The following is a 23,889-nucleotide window of genomic DNA, read 5'->3' on the forward strand; positions in this document are numbered from 1 at the left end:
ATTATGAGAATCTCTAGACTAATCCTTAACACTGCAGTCAGTTTGGTGTAGTGGTTAAGTGCGTGGATTCTTATCTGGGATAACTGGGTTTGATTCCTCACTCCTGTACTTGCACCTGCTGGAATGGCCTTGGGTTAGCCATAGCTCTGGCAGAGATTGTCCTTGAAAGAGCCCTCTCAGCCCCACCCACTTCACAGGGTGTCTGTTGTGGGGGGAGAAGATATAGGAGATTATAAACCGCTCTGAGTCTCTGATTCAGAGAGAAGGGCGAGGTATAAATCTGCAACTCTTCTTATTATTCTTCAATCCTAAAAACATTTTCTTGGGAGTAAGCCTCTGTGAATAGACTTGAATAGAATTCTGAGCAGACCTGTTTTGGATTGCTCTTTATCTCTTAATGCCTGCTTACTTGTATTTAAGTTGCTTTTTGCTCCTATCCTAACTATATTTATTTGATTTCCGTTAATTTCTGCTGAATTAACCTCCAAAATATTGAGTTTAGGATTGCAGCCTTTTATGCAAATTTTCTATTGGAGTAGCTTTATGCTTAAATTTGTTATAAACTACCTTTCAGTGGAATGGTAGTCAATATTCTGAATCAGGGCTTTTTCGGCAGAAAAAGCCCAGCAGGAGCTCATTTGCATATTAGGCCACACCCCCTGACATCCCCATTGTTTCACACTGGGCTTTTTGTAGAAGAAGCCCGACATGAACTCATTTGCATATTAGGCCACACCCCTGACACCAAGCCAGCTGGAACTGCGTTCCTGTACGTTCCTGCTAAAAAAAAAAAAAGCCCTGTTCTGAATACTTTCTAAATAAATTGATAAATAGCATTAAATTGATTCTGCAAGACGATTTAGCTAGCCTCTGGTGGGTGAAAAATGCCATGAAGTTGCAGTCAGTTTATGGTGACCCTGTAAAGTTTTCAAGGCAAGAGACCTTTAGAGGTGGTTTGCCATTGCCTGCTTTTGAGTTGCAACCCTGGACTTCCCTAGTGGTCTCCCATCCAAATACTAGCTGGGACCAGCCCTGCTTAGCTTCTGAGATCTGACAAGACTGGGCTAGCCTGAGCTCTCCAGGTCGGGGCTTTAAAGTATTAATATGACCATTTAAGTGGATTGTGAGTTGTATCTTTGAACGTTCCAAGGCAATGGGAATAAAGCTGGCAAAAATTATTTTTCCGTGGGGCCTGTTTGACAGATGAGGGAATTAAACCAAAGGTGTCCGAGATACAAACTAGGCTCGAAAACCAGTAGCCCATTGTGGCATGTTTGGTTTCAGTTTTGTTGAGGAGTTTTGAGCAAAAGGAAAACATGCTCTATTTCCTGGAACAACCTGAACTCTGAAAAGGAATTTATAGTCTGGTTTTTCCTGTTCTTTATTCATATATTACTCAAAAAGATCTTGTATATGTACTGAGAAAATGTGCTATAATAGATAAGACTTTCATTTCAGAAATTTGGTTCACATCTCTGTTTAGCACCACATGGATTTATGGGATAGCAGCAGTTTCCTAACTGTAACGTGAGAGTTGTTAGGGCCTCTGTCTTATGGGATTGTTGTGAGGGCACACAGGACTGAGAATGAAAAATGCTTTGTGGATTATTAAAAGTGCTGTATAAATTATTCTGTTGGTACAAACATGCTGTAGATATGTGTGAAATAATATAATGCCAACATATGCATGCTGCCTATTGTCAGTGCTTTTCATGAACAATAACACAACATCTGTAATCAGGAGGTGATTAGAATACCCTTACCCATCTGCAAGGATCATTAAAGCTATTTAGAAACCTTTAAAAAGAAACCTTTTTAAAACCCTTTTTAAAAAAAATACGAATGGGAAAGGCTGTCAACGAATTCAAGGTTTTTTTGTACTACTGATACATGTACTATTAATATAGCTACTCCATCACCATCACCAGTGGTCTGACCTAGCCTCAGATCGCAAAGCATGGAGGCACACCATCCACCAGGCTGTCTCTTCCTTTGAGAACGCACGCATAGCTGGTCTTGAGGACAAAAGAAGATTGAGGAAGAATCGCACTGCTACAGCACCAACCCCAAATCAGACTTTTCCCTGCAGTCACTGTGGCCGGACCTGCCTGTCCCGCATTGGTCTTGTCAGCCACCAGCGAACCTGCAGCAGACGTGGACTACTGCACCTTTCTTAAATCTTCGTTCGCGAAGTCAAGCTGAGATAGCTACTCCAGTATCTCAAAACCAGAAATATTTGGAGGATTATCAAAGATTTCAGGTTTTCACGGCTGGTAACATCATTAGGGTTTGTAGAATCTTTCGGGATCAAGTGCCGTGTTCTACTGGAGAAAGTTTTCCTTCCAGACGTTTCGTTCTCAGCTGCGGAGAACATCCTCAGTGGCGTTGCAGCCGGAGCAGGCGCTCAGACCTTCTTGGCTGCTGTGCCTTGAGTGGGGTCAGGGCTGCTGGAGAGCTGCTATTTCTAGGCTGGAGGGGGTGTGATGAAAGGGCAATTGGTTTGTGGATGTGCCCATTGTTTGGTGGGGCTTCCCACCAAATTTGGAGGATTACCTGAATATCTTTTATATTAAATTATCGTATGCAACTTTCTGAATCAAAGATGTATACCATTCACAATACCATAACCATCAAATGCCCTTTGTGCAATTAAATCTTGATGAATTAAGCATTTTTTTAAAAAAATAATCACATCTGTTTGTCTCATGTTTTCAGGCCTTCATGTTTGTAATACAGCATTTTCATTGCTGGGTTCCCAGAAGGGAAAGTATTCCACAACAGAAGACCTGTGCCTCTCATTTAGCAGGCATGCTGGTTTCACCGGCCCTAGTATAGGCCTTAAAAAAAAAGACAGACAGACAGACAGAAAGAAAGAAAGAAAGAAAGAAAGAAAGAAAGAAAGAAAGAAAGAAAGAGAAAGAAAGAAAGACCTATAAGTGTGGGGGGGAGGTGGAGATTGAAGGAAGGCAAAGACAACATTATAAGGCCCATTAGAATCATTACTGTCAAATCATGTGCAATCAGTCGGGGAAGTGAAGGCAGATGAATATCCTGCTAAAATCCATATTGTCAGATCTGGCTTTTTAGCAATCGGAACTCTTCATAAATAAATGACTGTAACAGTCAGTGCTAGTTTCCAAGATGCAGCTTTCACCATTATATGTTTTACTAGGGGCCTCTTTTGTTTTCACCTGAGGCAGATTTAAAAAAAAAAATCCAAAAGGAAAAAAAATTAATTTGTATGTTTAAAAAGAAAAAAGGCAGCTCACTGACTGACCACTTTTATGCTTGGCTGCCTCTCTAGAGGAAATATTATGGTTTCAGAGATGCAGACATCTATTTAAAGTTCAAGGGCAATAAATGTGGGATGTATCTGCAAAAACACCCTAGTACAGTGGGCTGAATGTAATATATGAACACATACTCCCTGAGCACATGTGCTCAGATCAGAGATTTTTGCGCTTAGATATTCTCTAGTTTTCTTGCAAACATTCATTACTTAAGCAACGTTATGGAGGGGAGGTCGGGAGGGAGAAGGTGTTTGATCGGTTCAAAATGTCAGGAGAAGTTTAATGAACTCTTAGAGCATACATTTCAATAAAAACGTTAGCATTTCTTAGGGAAAGCAGTGTTTGTTTTATTATTAATTTTTTTTAAAAAAAAACCATTTCCTCTGTGTGCGTTATATCAGCTGCTATTCACAATGGATAATAATTCTTACATTAAGCCCCTTCAGGTCCCCAGGGAAATCAAAATTGTAATATCAGTTTGCTTTTTATTGGCTGGGCTCGGTGACAGTGCAGAAGCAGAGTCTTTGTTCAGCTCTTAGCCAGAGGAGGTCACAAATTGTGAGATCCAGCAAGCGGTTACACTGCAGCACAACTAGCATTAGTGCTTTACTCCCAGCCAAAATGTTTGTCCTCTCTAGTGTGAATAAGCCTTGGACTGCTGGGGTTTTTTTCCCGCTTAAGTGTTCGTGATTAATTTGACATGATGATTTAGTAATAGTCTCTCCTGCACCACAGATGCATTCTCTTCGCTCTAAATCAAAAGCAAGATTTTTCTGTTTGATAGTATCCACACACTATGGGACAGGGAGATATCCTTTCTTGCCATTTATTTTGCAACACACCAGTACTTTACAAAAGATGCCTTTTGAAAACACTGAGGTAGGGTCAGGCCTTGTTCAAGAAATGTGGGAGGCAAAAAAAGTTCTAAATGGTGCCCACAACAGGGCACATTTGGTCCTCCACAAAACAGTGCACACGACCCCCTATGTTGCTTTTGCTGGGAACCACTCAATTAGCATGTTTTCGGTGTGCTCCCTGACCACCATTCAAAACACCAGACATCACATTTGTAACACAAAATTGTTACTTTTCCAGAACAGAGTATAAGAACACATATGCAGCAGCATTTTCTAAAGCATAGTCATTAACAAAACTTGGATGAGTTCGAAGAAGGCCCATCTAGAGCCCAGAATACGGTGCAATGAATGGAGGAAGATGCTCTCAACAAACGCACTGAGGGCTTAGATGCATGTTTATACCAGAGTCTGTTCAGCTTTTGCTCTTCTCAGAATGAGCTGACAGATGTGGTCACCCTGGGACAGATTCAAGCACAGCATGCTGTAAGAACCAGGCTGGATATTCAGTTACTCCTTACCTGCACAAATCCTTATACCCACAGCTGCTTCATCTTAGTTCCCCAAAATCTTTCCGGTTCCAAAAAGAATCCTCTTTGTTGAATCTGTTTCTCTAGATCTGCCCAAGACCAAATAGTATCTATATCCTTGGGAATGTTTCTTTTCCTCATTCTTGCTGTCAACATGTTGTTGGACTTTCAGAGTATGTCTCTTTGCAAGACAGAAGACAAGTGGTGTCAGCCACATGAGAAGTGACTGTGGCTCAGTGGCAGAACTGTTGCCATCCTACAGATGCAAATGAATAACCTGTATTTTGAGGCCCCACAAACTGTAAATTCCTTTTGGCAGCAAGTACCTGGTGGTACACTTTGGATTTTGTGCTGTTCTGCGCAGTTTAAATGACATTGCTAGTCTTTGAAGGACTCATGGTACTTTTTTAACTATACAGGTAATTTGCTAAATTGCCTCAGTCAAAGGAATGATGTAAGTAGGCAGCAAAGAAACCTCAGATTCATTTTTCAGTCACCTATATGGCAACTGTGGTGGAAAACTATATGGCAACTGTGGTGGAAAGATAGCAGCTTAAACTCTGCCCCCCCCCCCTTTCTGTCTTGAGGCAACTTGGAAATGTTCTGCTGGATACATTTGCAAGACCCTTTCCTTTTCATTCAACCCAGTCTCCATCCTCTTCAAAGCAATCTCAAAGGCCTTGATAACTATGCTCCTTTGTCCAGATGCTTGGAAATCAGTTCCAGGGCTTTTTGAATTGTATAGCTCAGAGGAGTTCTTTTTCTTCCATTAATGTTTGCATATTGGTGTTATTTGTTTTATTTTGCTTGCTGTTTCAATGTAAACTTCTTTTATGCCAATAGGTTGCTTTCTTTGGATTCCTACTTCAGTTCCCTTATACCCACAGCTGCTTCATCTTAGTTCCCCAAAATCTTTCCAGTTCCAAAAAGAATCCTCTTTTTTGAATCTGTTTCTCTAGATCTGTCCAAGACCAAATAGTATCTATATTGAAGGACTCATGGTACTTTTTTAACTATACAGGTAATTTGCTAAATTGCCTCAGTCAAAGGAATTATGTAAGTAGGCAGCAAAGAAACCTCAGATTCATTTTTCAGTCACCTATATGGCAGCTGTGGTGGAAAGATAGCAGCTTAAACTCTGCCCCCCCCCTTTCTGTCTTAGGTTGCTTTCTTTGGATTCCTACTTCAGTTCCCCCTCCCCCTCAAAAAAAGAGATTATGTATCTCTCCTAGGCTGCAGTCCTACCTACCTGTGAATAAACTTCATTGAACACAATGGGATTTACTTCTGAGTAGACATGGATCTGTCTTTTTCAGTTTGGGCTCTGCTAGGAATGTACCAAATAGCAAGGGCTTCACATAGAAGTGCATATATGCTGCCCAGATCCTTACATCATGTGTCTGATTTTCCAAATATCCAGTATCTGCTCCTTTTTTTCACACGATCAATATCAGTAGTTTGTTTTCCCTTTGTAATTCTGTTACTCTTATAGTTGACTTTGTTGAAGGAAGATTATTTAGAGCATGCCAATTTGTCAACAATTCTATCTTAATTATAATAATTATATATATTATTTCTGGTATGATTAGCAAGACCAATCTGAAAAACCCAGCAAGCTTTGCACACACACACACACACACACACACACACACACAAAATCTGTGGAGCCTTTCCTACCACCTGCTGTTGGGTTTCCCTACCTTGTGATAAGCGTCTCAGAAGGTTCATTAATAAAATCAAATGCATGGGTGCAGAACTACTGAATTTGCTCTGGCTAAACAGAAAGATTGCCTAAGGTCACTTCGATACCTGCTCTGTATTCACAAATGCTTTCAGACATCTAAGGTAATAACCACTAGGCCAGAGCAGAGTGGAAACTGCTGACTTTAAGTGATTCTGGGATACTTCTGAGTAGACGTGGATCTGTCTTGAGAAGCCTTGAGAATGCAAAGCTATGGAGTACTGCTAAAGCAAAGGGAAGTGTACCCAGAGCTGGGAGCATATGGGGCAGGCAGGTGAATTTGTACATTTGCAAATCATTCCCACAATAAGCAAAAGAATCCACTGTATTTCCACTGTATTTCCAGCACAGAGTTTTAGGGGGGGGGGGGGATAATGGTATTCCAGGGGAGATGACCTATTTTGGAGACTTTTATGACTGTCCAAACAAGTGAATAAAGATTCAGGTAGCCGTGTTAGCCTGAAGCAGCAGAGCAAAAGTTGCGTCCAGCGGTGCCTTTAAGACAGCCCAAGTTTCATTCAAGGTATAAGCCTTCCTGTGCATGTACACTTCTTCAGATATCAAATGCTTGCGCAGGAAAGCTTCTATCCTGACTGAAACTCTGTTGGTCTTAAAGGTGCCACTGGACTGCAACTTTGCCAAAAGAGAATGGATTTCCCATTTGTGATTTCTGAAGCTGCTGGGTATGCCGTCTCTGCCGGTGATTTCAGCCTGGCACCAGGGCTTCCGAGATGGGTGTGAACTCTTTCCAGGGCAGGCTATTGCGTTGGAGGCGATCCCAGGCGCGACATGGAAAACTGGGGCGGTGCCTGATCTGCTCTGGCGCTTTCAGACCTGCAGACCCCGGATGGCCCCTTGCTGGTGGGCGCCTGAACTCGGTGGGGTCGCTTCTTGTGTTGTGCGGCTGGGACGGGGCTGGGAAACCCCTGGGAGAGGAAAGGGCGTGGATTGGCAGCCCTTGTTGCCCGCCTGCCCGTCAGCCCGTCCGTCCGTCGGTCAACTTCTGGGTCGCCCTCATGGTCCCTGCGGGAGAGGCTCTTGGTGCTGCCTCCTCGCCTCCCCCTTCGCGAGCGGCACCCGCGGCTGCCCAGGGAAACGCCGCCCCGAAGGAGGAGCTGCACGACAGGTGCGGGGGGGGGGGGGTTGCGGGTTTTGTTTTGGGGTTGCCCCCCCCCCCGCCGGCCTCTTGAAGGGATTTGGGAGGCGATCTGGGATTGCGCAGTCCCCAGGAAAGCTCTGAGAATCGCTTCTGAATCCCCACATGGAGCTCAGGGGAAGATGCTGGGGGGGGGGGGGGCGGTGTCCCAATCGTGGCGTCTTAAAGGACGGGAGCCGAGCCTTGCTTGCCAGCAGTTCCCAGGCCGCCCCCCCCCCAACCTCGTCCCGACGGAGTTTGGGCAGCGCATCTGGGCGACGGCTTGCCACCTCTCCTCCGTCCTCCAGAGGCATCTTAGCTTGCTGCTGCATCCCGCCGCCGAATAAGTTCCCTGCCTGGGACCTCCCCCCCCCCCCCGTCCGGCTGGAGTGAGCGGTTAAGGCCGCAGCCCGAGCCCTGCGGGAGGGTGCTCCGCTTGCCTTCCGCCCTTCCCCTCCCCTCCCGTGAGAAGACGCGCACACAACACGAGTTCGTAGAAACCCGACGTAATGTCTTCCAAGCTGTTAGGCTCCCAATAGCCCGCCTTCTCCCGCTCCTTCTAATCCTGGAGAGTTCCGCGTTGTTCCTTCTGCCCAAGGAAGCCCATTCCCTTCCACGTCGTTGGGACTCCGCCAGCAGTCGCGGAGCAGCCCTCCCCCTCCCTCCCTCCCTCCCTCCCTCCCTCCCTCCCTCCCTTCCTTCCTTCCTTCCTTCCTTCCTTCCTTCCTTCCTTCCTTCCTTCCTTCCTTCCTTCCTTCCTTCCTTCCTTCCTTCCTCCCTCCCTCCCTCCCTCCCGGGAGTCTCTGGCTCCGGCGCTGCCCGCAGGGTCCTTCGGAAGGCTGCGCCCTTGCTGCAGCCCGGAGGACGCCGCTTGCTCCCAGCCGGTCGAGGGGGCGGCCAGAGTCACCGTTCCGGCCTCTTCCTTGGACTACCCCCCCCCCCGCCCCAGTACTTCGCATCAATTGCGCGGAGCTGCCAGGCTCCCGACGGCTAGTGAAGGAGGGTGGGGTTGAGGGTGGGAGGCCGCTGGGGCTGCCCAGGCCCGGGGACCACCCCCCCCCCCGCCGCCCAGCCGGGGACCGCAGCTCCTCGAGGGCTCTCTGGGGGGCGCCGCACTCCAGTGGCGAAGGAGGGTCCTAAATTCTCTCTGGCCTCCGTGGCCCCTCCGCCTCCTTCTCTCCTCCGTCCCCTCCCGTCCCGTCCAAGGGCTCGCCCGCGCCCATGGCGTCACTTCTCACCTTTGTGACGCCAGAAGGAGGAACGGGGGCTGCCAGCAGCGAGGAGTGGGCGGCGGCCACGAGGCCCACCCTAGTCCCGCTCGCCGAAGGCCACTGGGGCAAGGAGAACGGAAGGGCGCAGGTGAGCACAGGAAGGCGGCCAGGCCACGGCGAGGCTCTTCTCTGGGCACTGCCTTAGCCGCGTCTCCCCCCCCCCCCCCCCGCAGGTCGCTGGGACGACTCCGAAGTGTAGCTTTTGGCATTTGGGATGCCGCCACCGCCTCCAGTCGTTTTGTGCCGCTTCGTTCTCTGCCTGTCTTTCCTCCACCCTTCTACACGACTCCTGTGTCCTCCTCCTGTCTGGCTGCTGGAAGAGCCTTGAATGTTCTGGTCACTCCAGAAGGGCTCTTTCTCTCCTCAGCCGCCGGTTGTACTGGATCCCCCCGCCCACCACGGGGCTTTACCCCAAGAAAAGAACCCCTGCCTCGAAAAGGCACCCAACGCCCTCCGAAAAGGAACCCGACCGTGTTCTTCTGTAAAGAGCAGGCTCGATAGCGATGCCAACAGACATACACATGGGCCCTAGACAGAAAATTTGGGGTGCTGGGGCCTTGGGAAATCCTGGAGGGCGGGGAGGGGGGAGGGGGGCGGAGAGGAGAGGCGAGAGAGAGACATTCCCACGAATGCATTTAAAGAACATGTAATCCGGATTATTTAGTTCTGACCCCGCCCCCCCCAAACATGCCGTGTAGTCGCTACACTCGAGATTCAAAGAGTGTCAAGAGGACTGTGGTTTCTTGTAACAGGAAAGGTAAACTTTAATCCACCGTGTTTATGGCCGCAGAAGCAAGGAGCGTTAGTTATTTCGGATTAAACACATGGGTGTCATCTTGTTTGTAGGACGTGGACAACCTGTCAAATGAACGGAGCACACTGTTCGCACGTATCAACCAAACCCACGTCATAAGGGTTTGGACCAGTGAGGCCCACCGAATAGAGTAGGATGGGGGTTGCATCTTCATGGATCCCCCCCCCACCCCCGCAAGGGCACTGCTGTGCAGGCCAGCCACCCCTCCGAGCTACACCCCAGAGACTCCGAAGGAAGCCGCCGGGCTGAAGGTTTCTTGATTTTAAGGCAGACGCCTTAATTCCCAGCAAGCGTCGGTAGGGGGCGCGCTTCGAGGCAGTTGGGCAAAGATGAGGTTGCTTCTAAAAAAAATCAAGGTCGCTGCATTCAGAATGCGGGGCGGGGGGAGGAAATTAGGGTTATAAACCGCCGTTTTGGAGGCTCGTCTTCCTGACAGGTCACGAAGAACGACTGAGGCTCCGTGGCCCTCCCGCGGCGTTAAATGCCTGTAAGATCTCTATCCAGCCCCGCTTTTGCGGGAAGAATCCAGCAGCCGCCTTTCCGGAGGATTCCGTTTGCCAATGCGGATTTAGGATCGTGAGAAGCTAGACCTCTGTTGCTACCCCGCCCCCATCCTTTTAGAGCCAGCGCATTATCCGCACTCGAGACTGTCCACATCTTCCGCAATTGGTTACCAGTAGGAGGCAAGGAGGCTCCCTTCCTCATCCCTTCCCGCCCTGGCGCCAGAAGGAGAGCACAAGGACGCAGCATCCCACCCTTCCTTCCTCCCCTGGGCCGCTGCAGTCCCAGCCTGGACACCCCCTGCGCTCCAGGCAGCGCGGCTCGGGCATGGGATGGGCGTCCCGCCTGGCTGGTTCAGGAGCAGGCTCTCCCTAAGGCCAGCGAGGCCCGCGGGGGCCCGGCCAAAGCCGCCCCTTGCCTTCGAGGGTCCCTCCTTCGACCTTCGTTCGCACAGAAGCCCCAAGAAAGCCCCCGAGGCGGCGTTGCGCCTGCAGCCTGTCCCCCCAGCTCCCCGTGGAGGGGCAGGAACTGTCCAGCCTCTTCCTGAGGACCGCTAGGCGAGGCTCCGTGTCCCCCGCGGCCCGGCCCCCTTCCCCGCCCTGCTGCTCGCAAAGCCCCAAGGAAGGCAGCCCCAAGGTCCCCTCGGCGCCCTCCCCGCAGGGGAAAGGCGTCCAGGGCGCTTTTGGCCTCCGCCTCTCTTGGGCCGCCTGGCACCGAGCGCACGAGGACGAGGGAGCCCGCGTCTGAGCTCTCGGCCCTTCCCGGGACTGAGAGCCCAGTCCAGAGCGGCTCCGCGGCTTCCCGGGGTCCGCCCGCCCGCCCGGGGCAGGTCTCGCCCTTCTCTCCTGGTGCTTCCTTCCTCCCGTTACACCGCGCGGGGAGGGAGCGAGGGAGGGTCAGGGCTTCGAAGAACGCGCTTCCCCCCGTCTGGCTGGCATCACTGCCGTTCTCCATCTTGCCACTTTCTGCCTGCCAGTCGACTTGGCGAGCTGATGCCACCCAGCCCGCGTCGCTCCCCCTTGGCCCGTCCTTGCCCGCTTCTGGCCTGATGCGGCTCTCGGATGAACTGAAGGGGCAGAACCCTCCAAAAGGCCGAGGGAAGGGGGGGGGGGGTGGCATTCCTGCCGGAACCAAAGCCTGGCTGCGGCGGATCAGGAACGATTTAGCCGCAACGGTTTCAGAGGATTCCGGTGGGACTTTTTACAAAAGAGATCCAAGTCGAAATCGGCCAGCATCCCAGCAGTGCACCCCCCCCAGACCTTTCTCCTTCGCCCCCCCCCCACCCCGTGACTCTTGAACCTCGACCCCGCTTGCCCCCTCTGGCTGGCTGCCCCGCCTTGGTCCCAAATCGCCCTCCCTGTTTTGGACGCCCCCGTGCCCCTCTATCCCTTTCCAGAACGACCCGCATAAAGGGTTTCCATGCAACCCCCCCGCCATTACGGAGACCTCTGATTTCGGAGGCCACAAATGTGTCCTTTCTTCTGCAGGGGCCGAAATGGAAAGCCCGGGGAAGGGGGGGGCGGTTTCCTTGACTGGCTGCCGAGCACTGAGCCTCCACCACACTAGAGCTTGCCCGGCGAGTTGGGACCTGGCGCGCTCCCTCGCCCTTTGCGCCGCGCCTTCCCCAAACCCGTGGTTCGCCGAGCCCCGGAGCAGGCCGGCCATCCCCCCCCCCCCCTGCCGATCTCCTGCAACGGGGGCAGCCCCCCTCCCTCGCCCCCCCCGCCCCGAGAGCGCTCAGCCAATCCGCCCGCCGCCTCTCTCGTTGACAGGCAGGGAGGCGCCGCCCCCGCTGACGTCGCGGGCAGGATTTGCATGAGTGGCGCTGCTGCAGGAGGCTGGAGCTCAGTCGTGTGGGGCGGCGAGGCGAGCGCGGGCAGGGCGGACAGCCTGACAGCCAGCCAGCCAGCCAGCCAGCCGCAGCAGCAGCCCCCTCCCCGCCATGGAGCTGCCGGCGGTGGGCGAGCACGTCTTCGCCGTGGAGAGCATCGAGAAGAAGCGGGTGCGGAAGGTGAGCCTGGCCCGCCGAGCGGGGGGGGGGGGGGGAGGGGGAGGGGGAGATCTGCCCGGAGACTGACGCCTCCCCCCCCCCCCCTTCTCTCTCGCGCAGGGCCGAGTGGAGTACCTCGTCAAATGGAGAGGCTGGTCTTCCAAGTAAGTGCCGCCGAAGGGAGCCCCCCCCCCCCGCCGCCGCCTCGGCCCCTGCAGCCTGCTCCGGGACACAGCGGCCCGCGCTGGTGGAGGCATGCAGGGGGAGGGGGGGCGGCGGCGGAGAAGGGAGGGGGGGAAGCCTGGGCGCGAGGCGGCGACTGATGTTCGGCAGTTGCAGAAAATGGCTCCTTCCCCTTGGCAAGCAGGCTCCATATTGCAGAACCCGGCAGCGACCCAGAGATCAGCGCGGGAGGGGGAGGGAAGCCGCGAATAACTCCCCCCCCCCCCCGCTCCACACACACACACAAACCCGGACTCCGCTCCGGCACGAAGCCAGAGGGGCCGGTCGGGCGCTGTCCCCCCGCTCGCTGCTGCCCTGCAGGGCGGGGGTGGTGGTGGTGGGGGGGCTGGATTGCCCTGGACGGGATCGAGGGGGTCCCACTGAGCCCTGCACTGCTGGGCTGGCGAGCTGGATGGCAGAGCCCGAGCGGCCGCCCAAGGAGCCCCAATGGGCCGTCCAGAGGACGTGGCGGGGGGGGGGTGGCTTTGCAGTCCTGTCCGCGGGCGTGCTTCGAATGCCTCCGGAATAATAAGGGCGCTAAAGCCGCCGAGTGGCTCTCGTCCTCCCGCCCTGCAGCCTCTTCCTCGTCGTCCCCCGCCTCTGCGCGCTGCTGCAGCTCGGGAGAGGAGGGCAGGGGAGGGGGTCTGGGGACGGGGCGCCCGGGTGGGGGGCTCCAGAAGCGCGAAGCATCCCTGCAACCCCCCTCCCCCTTTCCCTTCCTCCGCCAGGTATAACACGTGGGAGCCGGAGGAGAACATCCTGGACCCCCGGCTGCTGATCGCCTTCCAGAACAGGTGAGCGAGCCCGGGGGCGGCAAGCAGCGGCAGCGGGCAGAGGAGGTGCCTGCCTCGCCCGGGGGTGGCGGGGGGGGGAGCCTGGAAACAGCCGCCGGACGGAGCTGGGGCCGGGTTGCTGGTGGCAGCGGTGGCCCTCGCTCGCTCTCTCTCTCTCCCGCTGAGCCGCAGCCCCCGGCCTGGGCGGAGAGGCTGGAGCGCTGGCCCGGCGCCCTGCGGAACTTGGCGTTAACCCCTTGGCTGCTGCAGCGCCCGGACTTCCTTCCCCATGCCTGCCTGCCTGCCTGCAAGGTGGTGGCTGCTGGCACGTGACGCCACGGAGGGAAGGGAGCGGCGGGCGGGCGGGCGCTGCCTGCAGCTGCTGCGCTTGGCAATTTCTGCAAGCCTGCCGAGGAGGAGGAGGAGGAGGAGGTGGCGTCGCGCCTACAAAACTGGCTCTCCCCAGACTAGTGCTGAAGCTGGCCGGCCTGCCGGCTGCACAATGCAGCTCCGCTAGACCCTGAGCCAGCCTCGCAAACGGCCTCCCTCCATCAGGGACTCCCGCCCGCCTGGCCCAAACCAAGCGGTGAACTTCGGACCGCGGGGAGGGCTGGGGGGAGCATCAGGTTCTCTGCCTGGCCTTTGCGGGCCTCTTCTGAACTCGCGGGCTTTTCTGTCACCTTGGGAAATTGCAACCTTGGGGGTGGGGGTGGTGGCGTTCTGGCTTTGCAAAGTTCCATGTGCTGGGTAGGGAAAAGTGAAGAGGACCCTTCCACCGACCCCTTCCGGGAGGGCTTGAATGGAAATGCTGCCAACTCTGCTGCACATCTGGCCTGAACAGCAGGTGGGTGGGCACCTTGGATTAGATCTCCAGTGTGATTCCTAGGCTGCAAAGCCTTGGAGGTGGCCGTGGCGGTGGAGGGAATCCTAATGAGGTGATTAGCATCCCCCGCAGCACCTGCTTTCCTGCAGGGCCTGTGCCTGCCCTTCTCCCTTGTACTGCATGGGAGGGAAGTTGGCTGCCTGCGAAGAGCGGGGCCTGTAGAGTGGACTTCTTTGTGATCTAGGCTAAGCTGATACACACCAAATGTCCTTTGCTGGCCCTTTTTCTAGATCTCAGGGCAGCTCTTTGTTCCTATCCCTCCAGTTGACTCCTTTGTATGCAGTTGTTTGATTCTCTGCTCCTAGTAGCTCTTTGGAGAGACCTGAAAAGGCACTGGCTAAGAAGGGATGGGTGAGGGAGGGGAGTGTAAGATTTAGCCCAGGCTATCTGCATCCCGGTTCTTGTATCCATTCCTTACTTGAAAGTGCACCCACCCCTTTGATTTTAGAACAGCAGCTTCATAGAGAGACCCTGAGCATGGAAATAAGACCAGTAGAGTTCTACAGGGCATATTGGGAAGTGTGTTCTGTAGAACTTGAACATACGAAGCTGCCTTATACTGAATCAGACCTTTGGTCCATCAAAGTCAGGATTGTCTTCTCAGACTGGCAGCGGCTCTCCAGGGTCTCAAGCTGAGGCTTTTCACACCTATTTGCCTGGAGCCTTTTTTGGAGATGCCAGGGATTGAACCTGGGACCTTCTGCTTCCCAAGCAGATGCTCTACTACTGAGCCACCGTCCCTCCCCTACTTGGTTGGTTTTACTTCCAAGTAACTGTACTTTAAGATTGCAACTTGTGCGTTTGATTTGAGATTGTCAGACTAAGACTGGAACACCTTGTGGTGGGGTACAATGGGTAAAATATTCCATCCTTGTTAGTTTGCAAAGCGAGGTGAAACTGATTTTCTCAATCCAGTTTTAAGGAATAGGTTGCAGGTAACTTGCCCTGAGCATTTTTAATGTTTTATGTTGTTGCAAAAAAATAAAATAAAAACGCTGGGTGATCTGAAGAGCTACTGCTTTTAATGCACATAGAGAGCTGGAAAAACTCTTCATTCCTAGGAACTTTCAACTTGTCTGTGGATTCTAAGATCTTTATAGGGACCTTGATATCTTGGTGATATAGGGCAGAAGGTACTTTCATGTATAATGTTGTCATACTCCTCTATCTGCAAAGCATGAAATATTCAGAGATGCTTCCAGTTTGTGAGAGAATGCGTTGATTGTAATTGTGAATCCATAATTTGAAGTCTGTTCTGTATGAATAACTCTGGCAGGGGCCTGGGGGAAATGATGCCTGCTGACTTATATCAGTCGGTCTCCCCCCCTCTGGTAACTATGCAGCTGGAACATTTGCACGGCTACTGAGAGGTGGCTGCCACTATGTTCAGTGGGCTTTTACTCCTCAGTAACTGCACCCCTGACTGTATGTTCGTCCTTCACTAGAAAGATAAAAGCAATCCCTCTTCCCTGCCGCAGTCTCTAGTGTACTGTTGAAACAGCCTTTTCTAATTATATCAATATTAATTTTTTAAAAATGTACATATTCCTTCAGGGAAAGGCAGGAGCAACTGATGGGATACCGCAAGCGAGGACCAAAGCCGAAGCCGCTGGTTGTTCAGGTGAATCAATCCTTCTGTTGTTCCTTTCCTTTAATGGAGCTGAAACAATAAACGGTAACACAAAGTCCTGAGGATTGCTGGATAGGCCGATAACAAAAGCTGTATTATTGGTGGTGTTTTCTGCGCTAGTTTGTGTGTCCCCTTCCTTATTAGCCCCTTTCCCTGGGGAGAAGAGTTTCATCTTGGTTTCATCATGCTAGGGGAGAGACTCTGTACACCCTATACACAAATCCATTGTTAATTCTGAATGCGAGAGGAAGCCCCACCCACCTTCTCTCCTGCAGCCAACCAGCTGTGGCTTCTAGGGCTTCTTGCCAACACAGGAAAAAATGTGGAATATATTCTGATAACTGCCCAGCAGGCATGGACTCCACCTCAGATGTCCATTATTCAAACCACTTTCTTCAAGAGAGACAGCTTGTTGGATGCTCTGTGGGAGCATAAGATTCCTGACTTTAATTCATCCTCTGGCTACCAGTTCTTGGCTCTGTTGCAGAGATTAACAATCTGTGATGCTTGTGGCTTGTCAAGAAGTAGGTAGAGACAAGTAGTTTTCACAGCAGTGCGAGTATTTTTGGTTATAGATTAAGCTATGCATGCAGAATCCCACTGATGGAGCGAAAACTGGGATACAAATACTTAAAACCAGTTAAGTAAACTGCTCCCTTCTTTAGTTCTCAATGTATGTTTATTTTTCTTAAAAATGATGTTAAAGTTTTGTGCTTTATAGTAGGGTTCCATTTTTTTAAAAAAACAGACTCAATAAGAGAGATTCTAACTTTCCCCCCTCTTGCTGGTCCTTCATGGATGCCTTTCTTTCTCTTCCCCTCTCCCGTTGCAGTTGCCATCCTTTGCACGCCGCTCCAATGTCCTCACTGGCCTTCAGGACCCTGCTATGGAGAACAGGTCTAAGCTGGACCTCAGCAGTTCTGGGAAAAGCCAGCAGCATCAGTATGAGTTGAACAGCAAGAAGCACCACCAGTACCAGCCCAATGGCAAGGACAGCACCATAAAGCATCAGTCACACAGCAAAGGGAAGTACTACTACCAGCTGAATAGCAAGAAGCACCACCACTACCAGCCTGATCCCAAGATGTATGAGCCTCACTACCAGCCAGGCAGCAAGGAGCCACAACAAGGGCAGGCCTGCTTGGATCACAGCAAAAGCTCGTTGATGTCTCATTCAGACAAATGGTCCCATGGGGCATCGAAAAGCTTGCTGAACCCAGTGAAGAACCTGAATACTACAGAAGGAAAGAATGGGACAGAGAAGAACCTGTCAAGCGGCACAGGTCCACCGCTGCCACCACCCCGGGATGGCGTAGCCAGCAATGGGATTGGGGGCAAAATGAAGATAGTCAAAAATAAGAACAAGAATGGCCGTATTGTGATTGTCATGAGCAAGTACATGGAGAATGGCATGCAGGCTGTGAAGATCAAGTCTGGAGAGCCACCCAAGAAGCGAGTGGCTGAGGACAGGAATACAAAGAAAGGGACTGAGGACAGGCAGGAGTCCTGGAAAAAGCATGGGGAGGAAAGATGGCTGGCCAGTGATCCCAAGGGGAAATCTGGGACTGAGGCAGGTCAGATCCCTACCAAGGGTGGAAACAGTCCCCAGACAGCAGCATCGCCAGGCAAAGAACCACCTGTTCCTGAGCCGCAACCTCTGCAGCTTACCACCAAGCCAAACTTAGTCTCGTGGTCCTCGGAATCCAGTCAGCAAGAGCACAGTCCTGCCACCATGGGGATGAACCTTTCCTCCAGCTGTGGTGGAGCCCGCAAACGCTGCCTCTCAGAGCCCCACGGGGACAAAGAGACTGGAAAGAAACGCCTCACTTCCCGGAGTATCAGCGCTCCCACCTGCTTAAGCCCACCTGTGCCAGAGAGACCTGAGCCCCCCGCTTTGCCTGCCTCCCAGCCGGAGGTCATCCTGCTGGACTCGGACTTAGATGAACCCATAGACTTGCGGTGTGTCAAGGCTCGGGGGGACAGTGAGCCTGGCCTGGTGCAAGTGAAGCCAGAAACTGTGCTGCCACCAGCAGACAAGCCCATGCCAGAGCATCAGAAGCAGGTGGAACAGTTCGAGGTGGAGGCAGAGGAAGAAGATGAGGAGGCCATGCCAGAGTTCAAGCCTTTCTTTGGGAATATAATAATTACAGATGTGACAGCAAACTGCCTGACTGTGACTTTCAAGGAATATGTAACGGTGTGAGGAGGCTCTGGCACAGGCTCTTGGCACTCTCCCTTGGCAGCCTGGTACATGACCCCTCCTCTAAGGTATTGTTCTACCCAGAGTAACTATATGGTACGGTGTAGAGGGCTGGTCCTACTGAGCCTGGATGCCTCCCTGTCCTGGAAGAAGAGCAGGCCAGCACAGAGATTCAGCTATGCTTCTCAACTGGTTGGTTCCTGAAGCGTCATCTCTGCCCCGGGGAGGGGGTGGTGGGAAGGATTCTTGGGCATTGGGAGGTGGTGAGGGTGGTGGCTTCCCAGCTAATGCACGGGAGAGTTACATAGTATTATATTTTAACAGTGCTAACTTGTTGAGTGGTTTTTGCTCCCGTTTGTATGTGGTGTTGCTGAAAACGTATTGTTTGAGCTGAAAGCGGGCCTCCCTGGGTGGGCCATGCTAATATATTTATTTGTAGGTATTTATATAATGAAATATAAAAAATAAATCCTAGATTTATGGAGTTTCCTAGATCACCATATTATATATATATATAATTATATAAAGTACATATATTATATATATATAAACTATATCAAATATTTTCTGTTCTTCCTTTTTTTTTTTTTTTGGAAAAGAACCACTTGTGGTTTTAGTTCCCCTCGTCCTTGGCAAGACCGTCCCCTTCCGCTGGTATATATTTTTTGATACTGTCAACACATGTTTTTTTTTCAATGTGAAGAAAAATCATTATCTAAAGCTAAACAAGCTATTATAGAAACTGCTGCTACTAGAAGTGTCTAAACTATAAGCTTCCAACTATTATTAATTGCTTGAATGTAAATATTAAATGGAGATGTTAAAAGTGCATTTGATGTTCTGCAGCTAGCCTAGGCTTGGGTTACGAAGACCAGCTGTGAAGCAGTGGGAGCTGGTGGCCACCTGTGGGCCTTTTGAGGGTTGTATCGCCGAGGAAGGAAAAGTGTGTCATGCAATCATTGCAAAGGACTATAAACCTTTCCAAAAACAACAGGAAGTTTTGAGTGCCTTTGTTGCAACTTTGGTGTCTCTTGAATCCTGCTGCTGTGCACGTGGTCTAAGCATATGTTGTTGTTCTGACTCTTCAGTCTTAATTGGGTTACTTTCTACGTGACCATTCTTCTCTGTCGCTGAGTCCTGGTCATCTTGAAGGGTTCTCCTCCAAAGGAAGCGCTGTAGTTTCTAATACTGAAAGGGAGCAGTACAGAAGAAGATGCCACATTTTCATTTATTTACATTGTTAGCCTGTCCTTCCTTCAAGGAGGTCAGGGCAGTAAATATTCTCCCCTTCCGCGCCATTCTTCCTGTAGCCCTGGGAAGTACATTAGGCTAAGCTGGAACGAGTGGCTCAAGGTCATCCATTGTGTTCCATAGCTGAGGCAGGATTCGAATCCAGACATCTGATTCTTCTGTAGTCCTCCAGCCTCTTCATAAGCTTGGTCACCCAACTGACCCGTACTTAACAGAAGGACAAATAAAATGTTCAGAGGCTTTTAGAACCCAATCTCTGGATTACACATATGGTCTTAAAATATTTTGTTTTTAAAAGGAGAGGCATGAGCTTAAGAAATCCTACTCTGACATATGGTAGAGAATGTGGCAAATCCAGGGGTCTATGTCTACTTGCTGAGAAAACTACCAGGAAGTGAGGTTGCTGCCAGATCAGTATTCCCATCAGAGAACACTTTAAGAGCTGTAGCCATGGATGTCAATTCCGTATTGTTTTGTGGCACTATGATTTCTAAGAATCTGTGATGTTCCTAGAAATAAAGGATGTCCCTTAGAAACTATGCTGGCTCTGCTGGGAAATGTCTTGAGTAGAATGTCTAATCCGTGCCTGGGATGTGAGGTCACAGGTGCCCCACAGCTGTTGCTCTGAACTTTTAAAAGTGACGGATACACACATATAATGCATACACAACTGAAAGATGCTCAGGATGTCCCGATACAGTTTTGCAGCTTCTGGACTAATGTCATCTATCCTTGTGCTATAAGGGAAAAGCACCTTCTGAGGCCATGGTGTTACTGAGTGAGTGAAGAATCCGTGAACACTTTGAATGTAGTTAGGATTCTATTCAGCAGCGGGAACTGGTGGTCCTTACAAGATTCCAGTTCATTGTTCTTGGATCTCGAGTAGTTAAAATATACAGATACCCTGTTCATAGATAGCTCATGGTTTTGATGGGCTTCCCCTGCTACATGTGCAAACTTTCTCTTTTACGTAATCAAAAACACAGATTGCTTATCCTTATCCTAGCATACTTATTTGAGAGTTAGCCTCATAGAACTCTTTGATTTGTTTATTGATAAACATGCATAGAATTGGACTGCATGCTTTTACTCTTGCCATAACCTTTTTGAAGAAGGGACTGAGAGCTATACTTTCACAAAATTGAATCACAGTTCATTTACAGCTGTAGTAAGTCTCTGTATATCGTAAAGAATACAGATGTTGCAAGATAGAATCTAAAAACAACAGGATGGCATTACAGATGCAATAGGTGGCTTTATATGGTTTATGGAGCACATCACTTCTCACCTTCCCCCCAAAACTCTGCCCTGATAGCTGAGTGTATTCCCCCCAAGATAAACTTGTGTCAACTTTTCATTTCAAATCTGTTTTCTTCTTTTATCAGACTTCTTGATAAATATGAACTAGTTATATTCTAGGAAATAAAATGTTGCATTGGTACTGGTACAATGAATGTGTCTCAGCATTTTGGAACAGGGTTTAGTTTTTTCTCATGAAAACCTGTAAAGCTTTTTAGGGGGGGGGGAAGGTTTGAGGACATTTTATTCTTTAAATAAAAATGCTGTCCCTTGCCCAATTCACATGAATCTGTGCACTGGTGCCTATGCTAACAGCAGAGAGAGATTTGGCTCAGCTTTTGAATCTTTGGCTGAATGTAGGGTGTCCCCCTCCCTTTTTTTGTTAACACCCACCAGTACCAGTCTCTTCCCTCTCAGGAGCCAAAGAGGTTTTTTGTTGACTGCCCTTATCCCCACCCCCAAACAAAATCAGGTTTGAGAAGCAAGTGTACTCTGGGGTTAAACAGACTGTACTGACATACGACATTAAGCCAAAATTGTCCTGGGTAACAAACAAATAAGTCTGGAACTGTTTCTTGTTTATATATATTAATAGAGTTTTAAGAAATAGGACAAAGAAATACAGAAAGGGGAAGGGGAAAAGGAAGTAACGTTATTTCGATATAAACTCTGCATCATTCATTTACAAATGTTTCTCATAGTCTATAAAAGTTACAATCTTTGTATTATACCGAATAGTTTGCTAATAGCAATACTAAAGTGTCATATAAGAGTCAAGTATGTGTCATATAAGAGTCAAATTTGTGTCTTCAACCATTCATAAAAGGGTTTCCAAGGGTTCTCTTCATCTCGTGTTAGTCTACCCTTAAGACGAAGCGCAAGGGCATCTGTTTCAGCTGTCTCTAATATTTTATGAATCAAGTCCTGCTTCTTTGGAGTTTCATGAAGTTTCCAGGTTTGTGCTATCAAAAGTCTTGCTGCAGTAATAATATGTATCATCAAATGTTTGTCCTGTCTCAAAAGGTCCATTGGTAAAATACCGTACTCAATAAGAAAAGTTCCAGTTTAAAGTGTATATGAATTTTCAATATCTTTTGTAACATATCATGTACTGTAATCCAGTACTTTTTCATCACCCCACATGTCCACCACACATGATAAAATGTGCCAACATGGGAAATACATTTCCAACACTTGCTAGATACAGTAGAATACATTTTAGACAGTTTATCAGGCGTTATATACCATCTATAAAACATTTTGTAAATATTTTCTTTAAAGGTAATAGCTCTGGTAAGTTTTATATGTGATTTCCACAATGTTTCCCACACCCCTATTTCAATACTATGGCCCAAATTTTGCGCCCACTTTATCATGGTATCTCTCACTTCTTCATCTTGTAGCTTCATTTGAAGAAGCATTGAATAAATTCTCTTTATTAGATGCTGGTGTGGACCCAAAATAATTTTATCAAAACCTTGTTGATCAGTAATAAATCCTATTATTTTGTCTCTAGCTTATCTTGACTCTAGCTGAAGCCTAGTCCATCAGTCAAGAGTAACATTGTAGGTCAATAACTCTTCTTGTGTTTTCAGTTCGTCATTAGTCTTTTACAATTCTTTATGTGTAAGTATCATATTTGACAGTAGTGTTGGTTGAATAAAAGCTTCAGTTGGTGAGACCCACTTAGGGACCTTATTTTAAATGTTTGATTTTAACCAGGACCACACCTGACTAAGAGACCTTCTAATTAAATGAGTGTTGAAATTTCTTTGATTATCTGTTTTCTGGTACCACAGGTACAAATGCCATCCGTTAACAAGATTGTGATCCTCTAATGTTAACAATCTCCTATTTTTTAATAGTATCCAGTCTCTCACCCATGTTAGTGCACAGGCTTTACAGTATAATTTCCAGTCAGGAAGGGCAAATCCTGCCCTTTCTTTGGAGTCTTGAAGCACTTTCAACTTGATTCTTGGTTTTTTGTTCTGCCAAATAAAACTAGGAGTTAGTTTATTTAGCTCTTGAAAGAACACCTTCGGTAACACTATAGGAACAGTTTGGAAAAGAAAAAGGATCCTTGGCAGTATGTTCATTTTAATAGTTGCTATTCTTCCCATCAACGAAATACTCAAGTCTTTCCGTGTTTCCAAATATTTTTTTATTTCCTTAATTTGTTTTTCATAGTTCTCTTTATATAGGGTGCTTACTTTATTAGTAAGTTGAATACCCAAATATTTGACTTTCTTCTCATATGCAAATCCTGATTCTTGTTGAAAGCTCTTAATTTGATCAATAGTCCTATTTTTTGATAGAAAGTTTGTTTTCTGGTAATTAATCTTCATACCTGCCACTTCTCCAAATTGCTTAAGATTCGACACCAGATGCTTAATGGAGGCAGCCAGTTGTTCTAAGATGAAGACCATATCATCAGCAAATGCTCTCAATTTAAAATGTTCACCCCTAAATGAAAGTCCCTTAATATTAGAGTCTTCTCTGATATGATTGTTCAGTGTTTCCAGTGTAAGAATAAATAGTAAGGGGGACAAAGGACAGCCTTGTCTTGTACCTTTCTGAATCTCAAAAGAATCCGTTAAATCTCCATTTATTACAACTTTTGCTTTTTGCTGGGAATAGATAGCTCAAATATTCTTAAGAAAATCAGTTCCACAGTTCATAAACTCTAATTGTTGCAACATGAACTTGCCAATTAAGATTATCAAAGGCCTTCTCCGCATCGAAGAAAATTAATGCCATTTGTTTATCAGGGTGGGCTTCATAGTACTCCAAGATGGAACTGTTTCAACCAGGTTGTGCTTTTAAAACTCTTTTGTATCTAACCAACGAGCAACAGCTTATCTAGAAACAATATAATGCAGCTTGGAGCCCAATCACATATGTGTTTACTTTGAAGTAAGTAGCATTGAGTTCAGTGTGACTTACTTCTTTCTCAGTAAGCACGCCTAGGGTTGCAGCCTCAGTTCTCATAGCTCAGGCATGGAGCCACACTTCCTGTATCACAAACATGTCAGTGGTTATGAGATAAATCTTCCTGTTTCTCTAGTAACCGTAATTATATTTAATAACTTTAATCATTGGTGGCTTGCAGTTTGTGCAAAATGCATTATCACTACTCTGTATTAAAAACATTGTAATTGCAACTTGTTTCTTGCTCCTGCCAAGCCCTTGCTTCTTGTTGGACTTTCTTGCTTGCTCTTCTTCCTCCCTACCCCCGCTTTAACCACTACCCTGAAAACAGAAGCAGCTGAAGCATGAGGCTTCTTGGCAGAGCATCTGTGGGTGTTTTGAGGAACGCCATTTCCTGCCAGCTAGATCTTGCTCTAAAAATCTATGCAAGCAACTGGCAGCTTGATCAGGTGCGACAGATTTAGTGAACGGCTGATCTTGCTGTAGGCAAAACTGATGGAGCTCATCCATTCTTCAAATAGTGAGGAAAGCGGTAGTATTTTTAGTACATAATGTTTGCTATAGAACTTTTCTTAGT

The 23,889-nt window shown here is 48.8% G+C and overlaps 1 protein-coding gene across 1 annotated transcript; it reads left to right on the forward strand.

Annotated features, from left to right (window-relative positions):
- Nucleotides 1-11,983: 11,983 nt before the first annotated feature.
- Nucleotides 11,984-18,417, forward strand: CBX4 (chromobox 4). Its single transcript, XM_060252248.1, has 5 exons — nt 11,984-12,147; nt 12,247-12,290; nt 13,077-13,142; nt 15,559-15,625; nt 16,467-18,417. Exons 1-5 carry the CDS (start codon nt 12,079-12,081, stop codon nt 17,835-17,837), a joined length of 1,617 nt encoding a protein of 538 aa, XP_060108231.1. The 5' UTR covers nt 11,984-12,078; the 3' UTR covers nt 17,838-18,417.
- Nucleotides 18,418-23,889: the final 5,472 nt, after the last annotated feature.

Source organism: Heteronotia binoei, chromosome 13 (genome assembly GCF_032191835.1).
Source record: "Heteronotia binoei isolate CCM8104 ecotype False Entrance Well chromosome 13, APGP_CSIRO_Hbin_v1, whole genome shotgun sequence".
NCBI classification, from domain to species: Eukaryota; Metazoa; Chordata; class Lepidosauria; order Squamata; family Gekkonidae; genus Heteronotia; species Heteronotia binoei.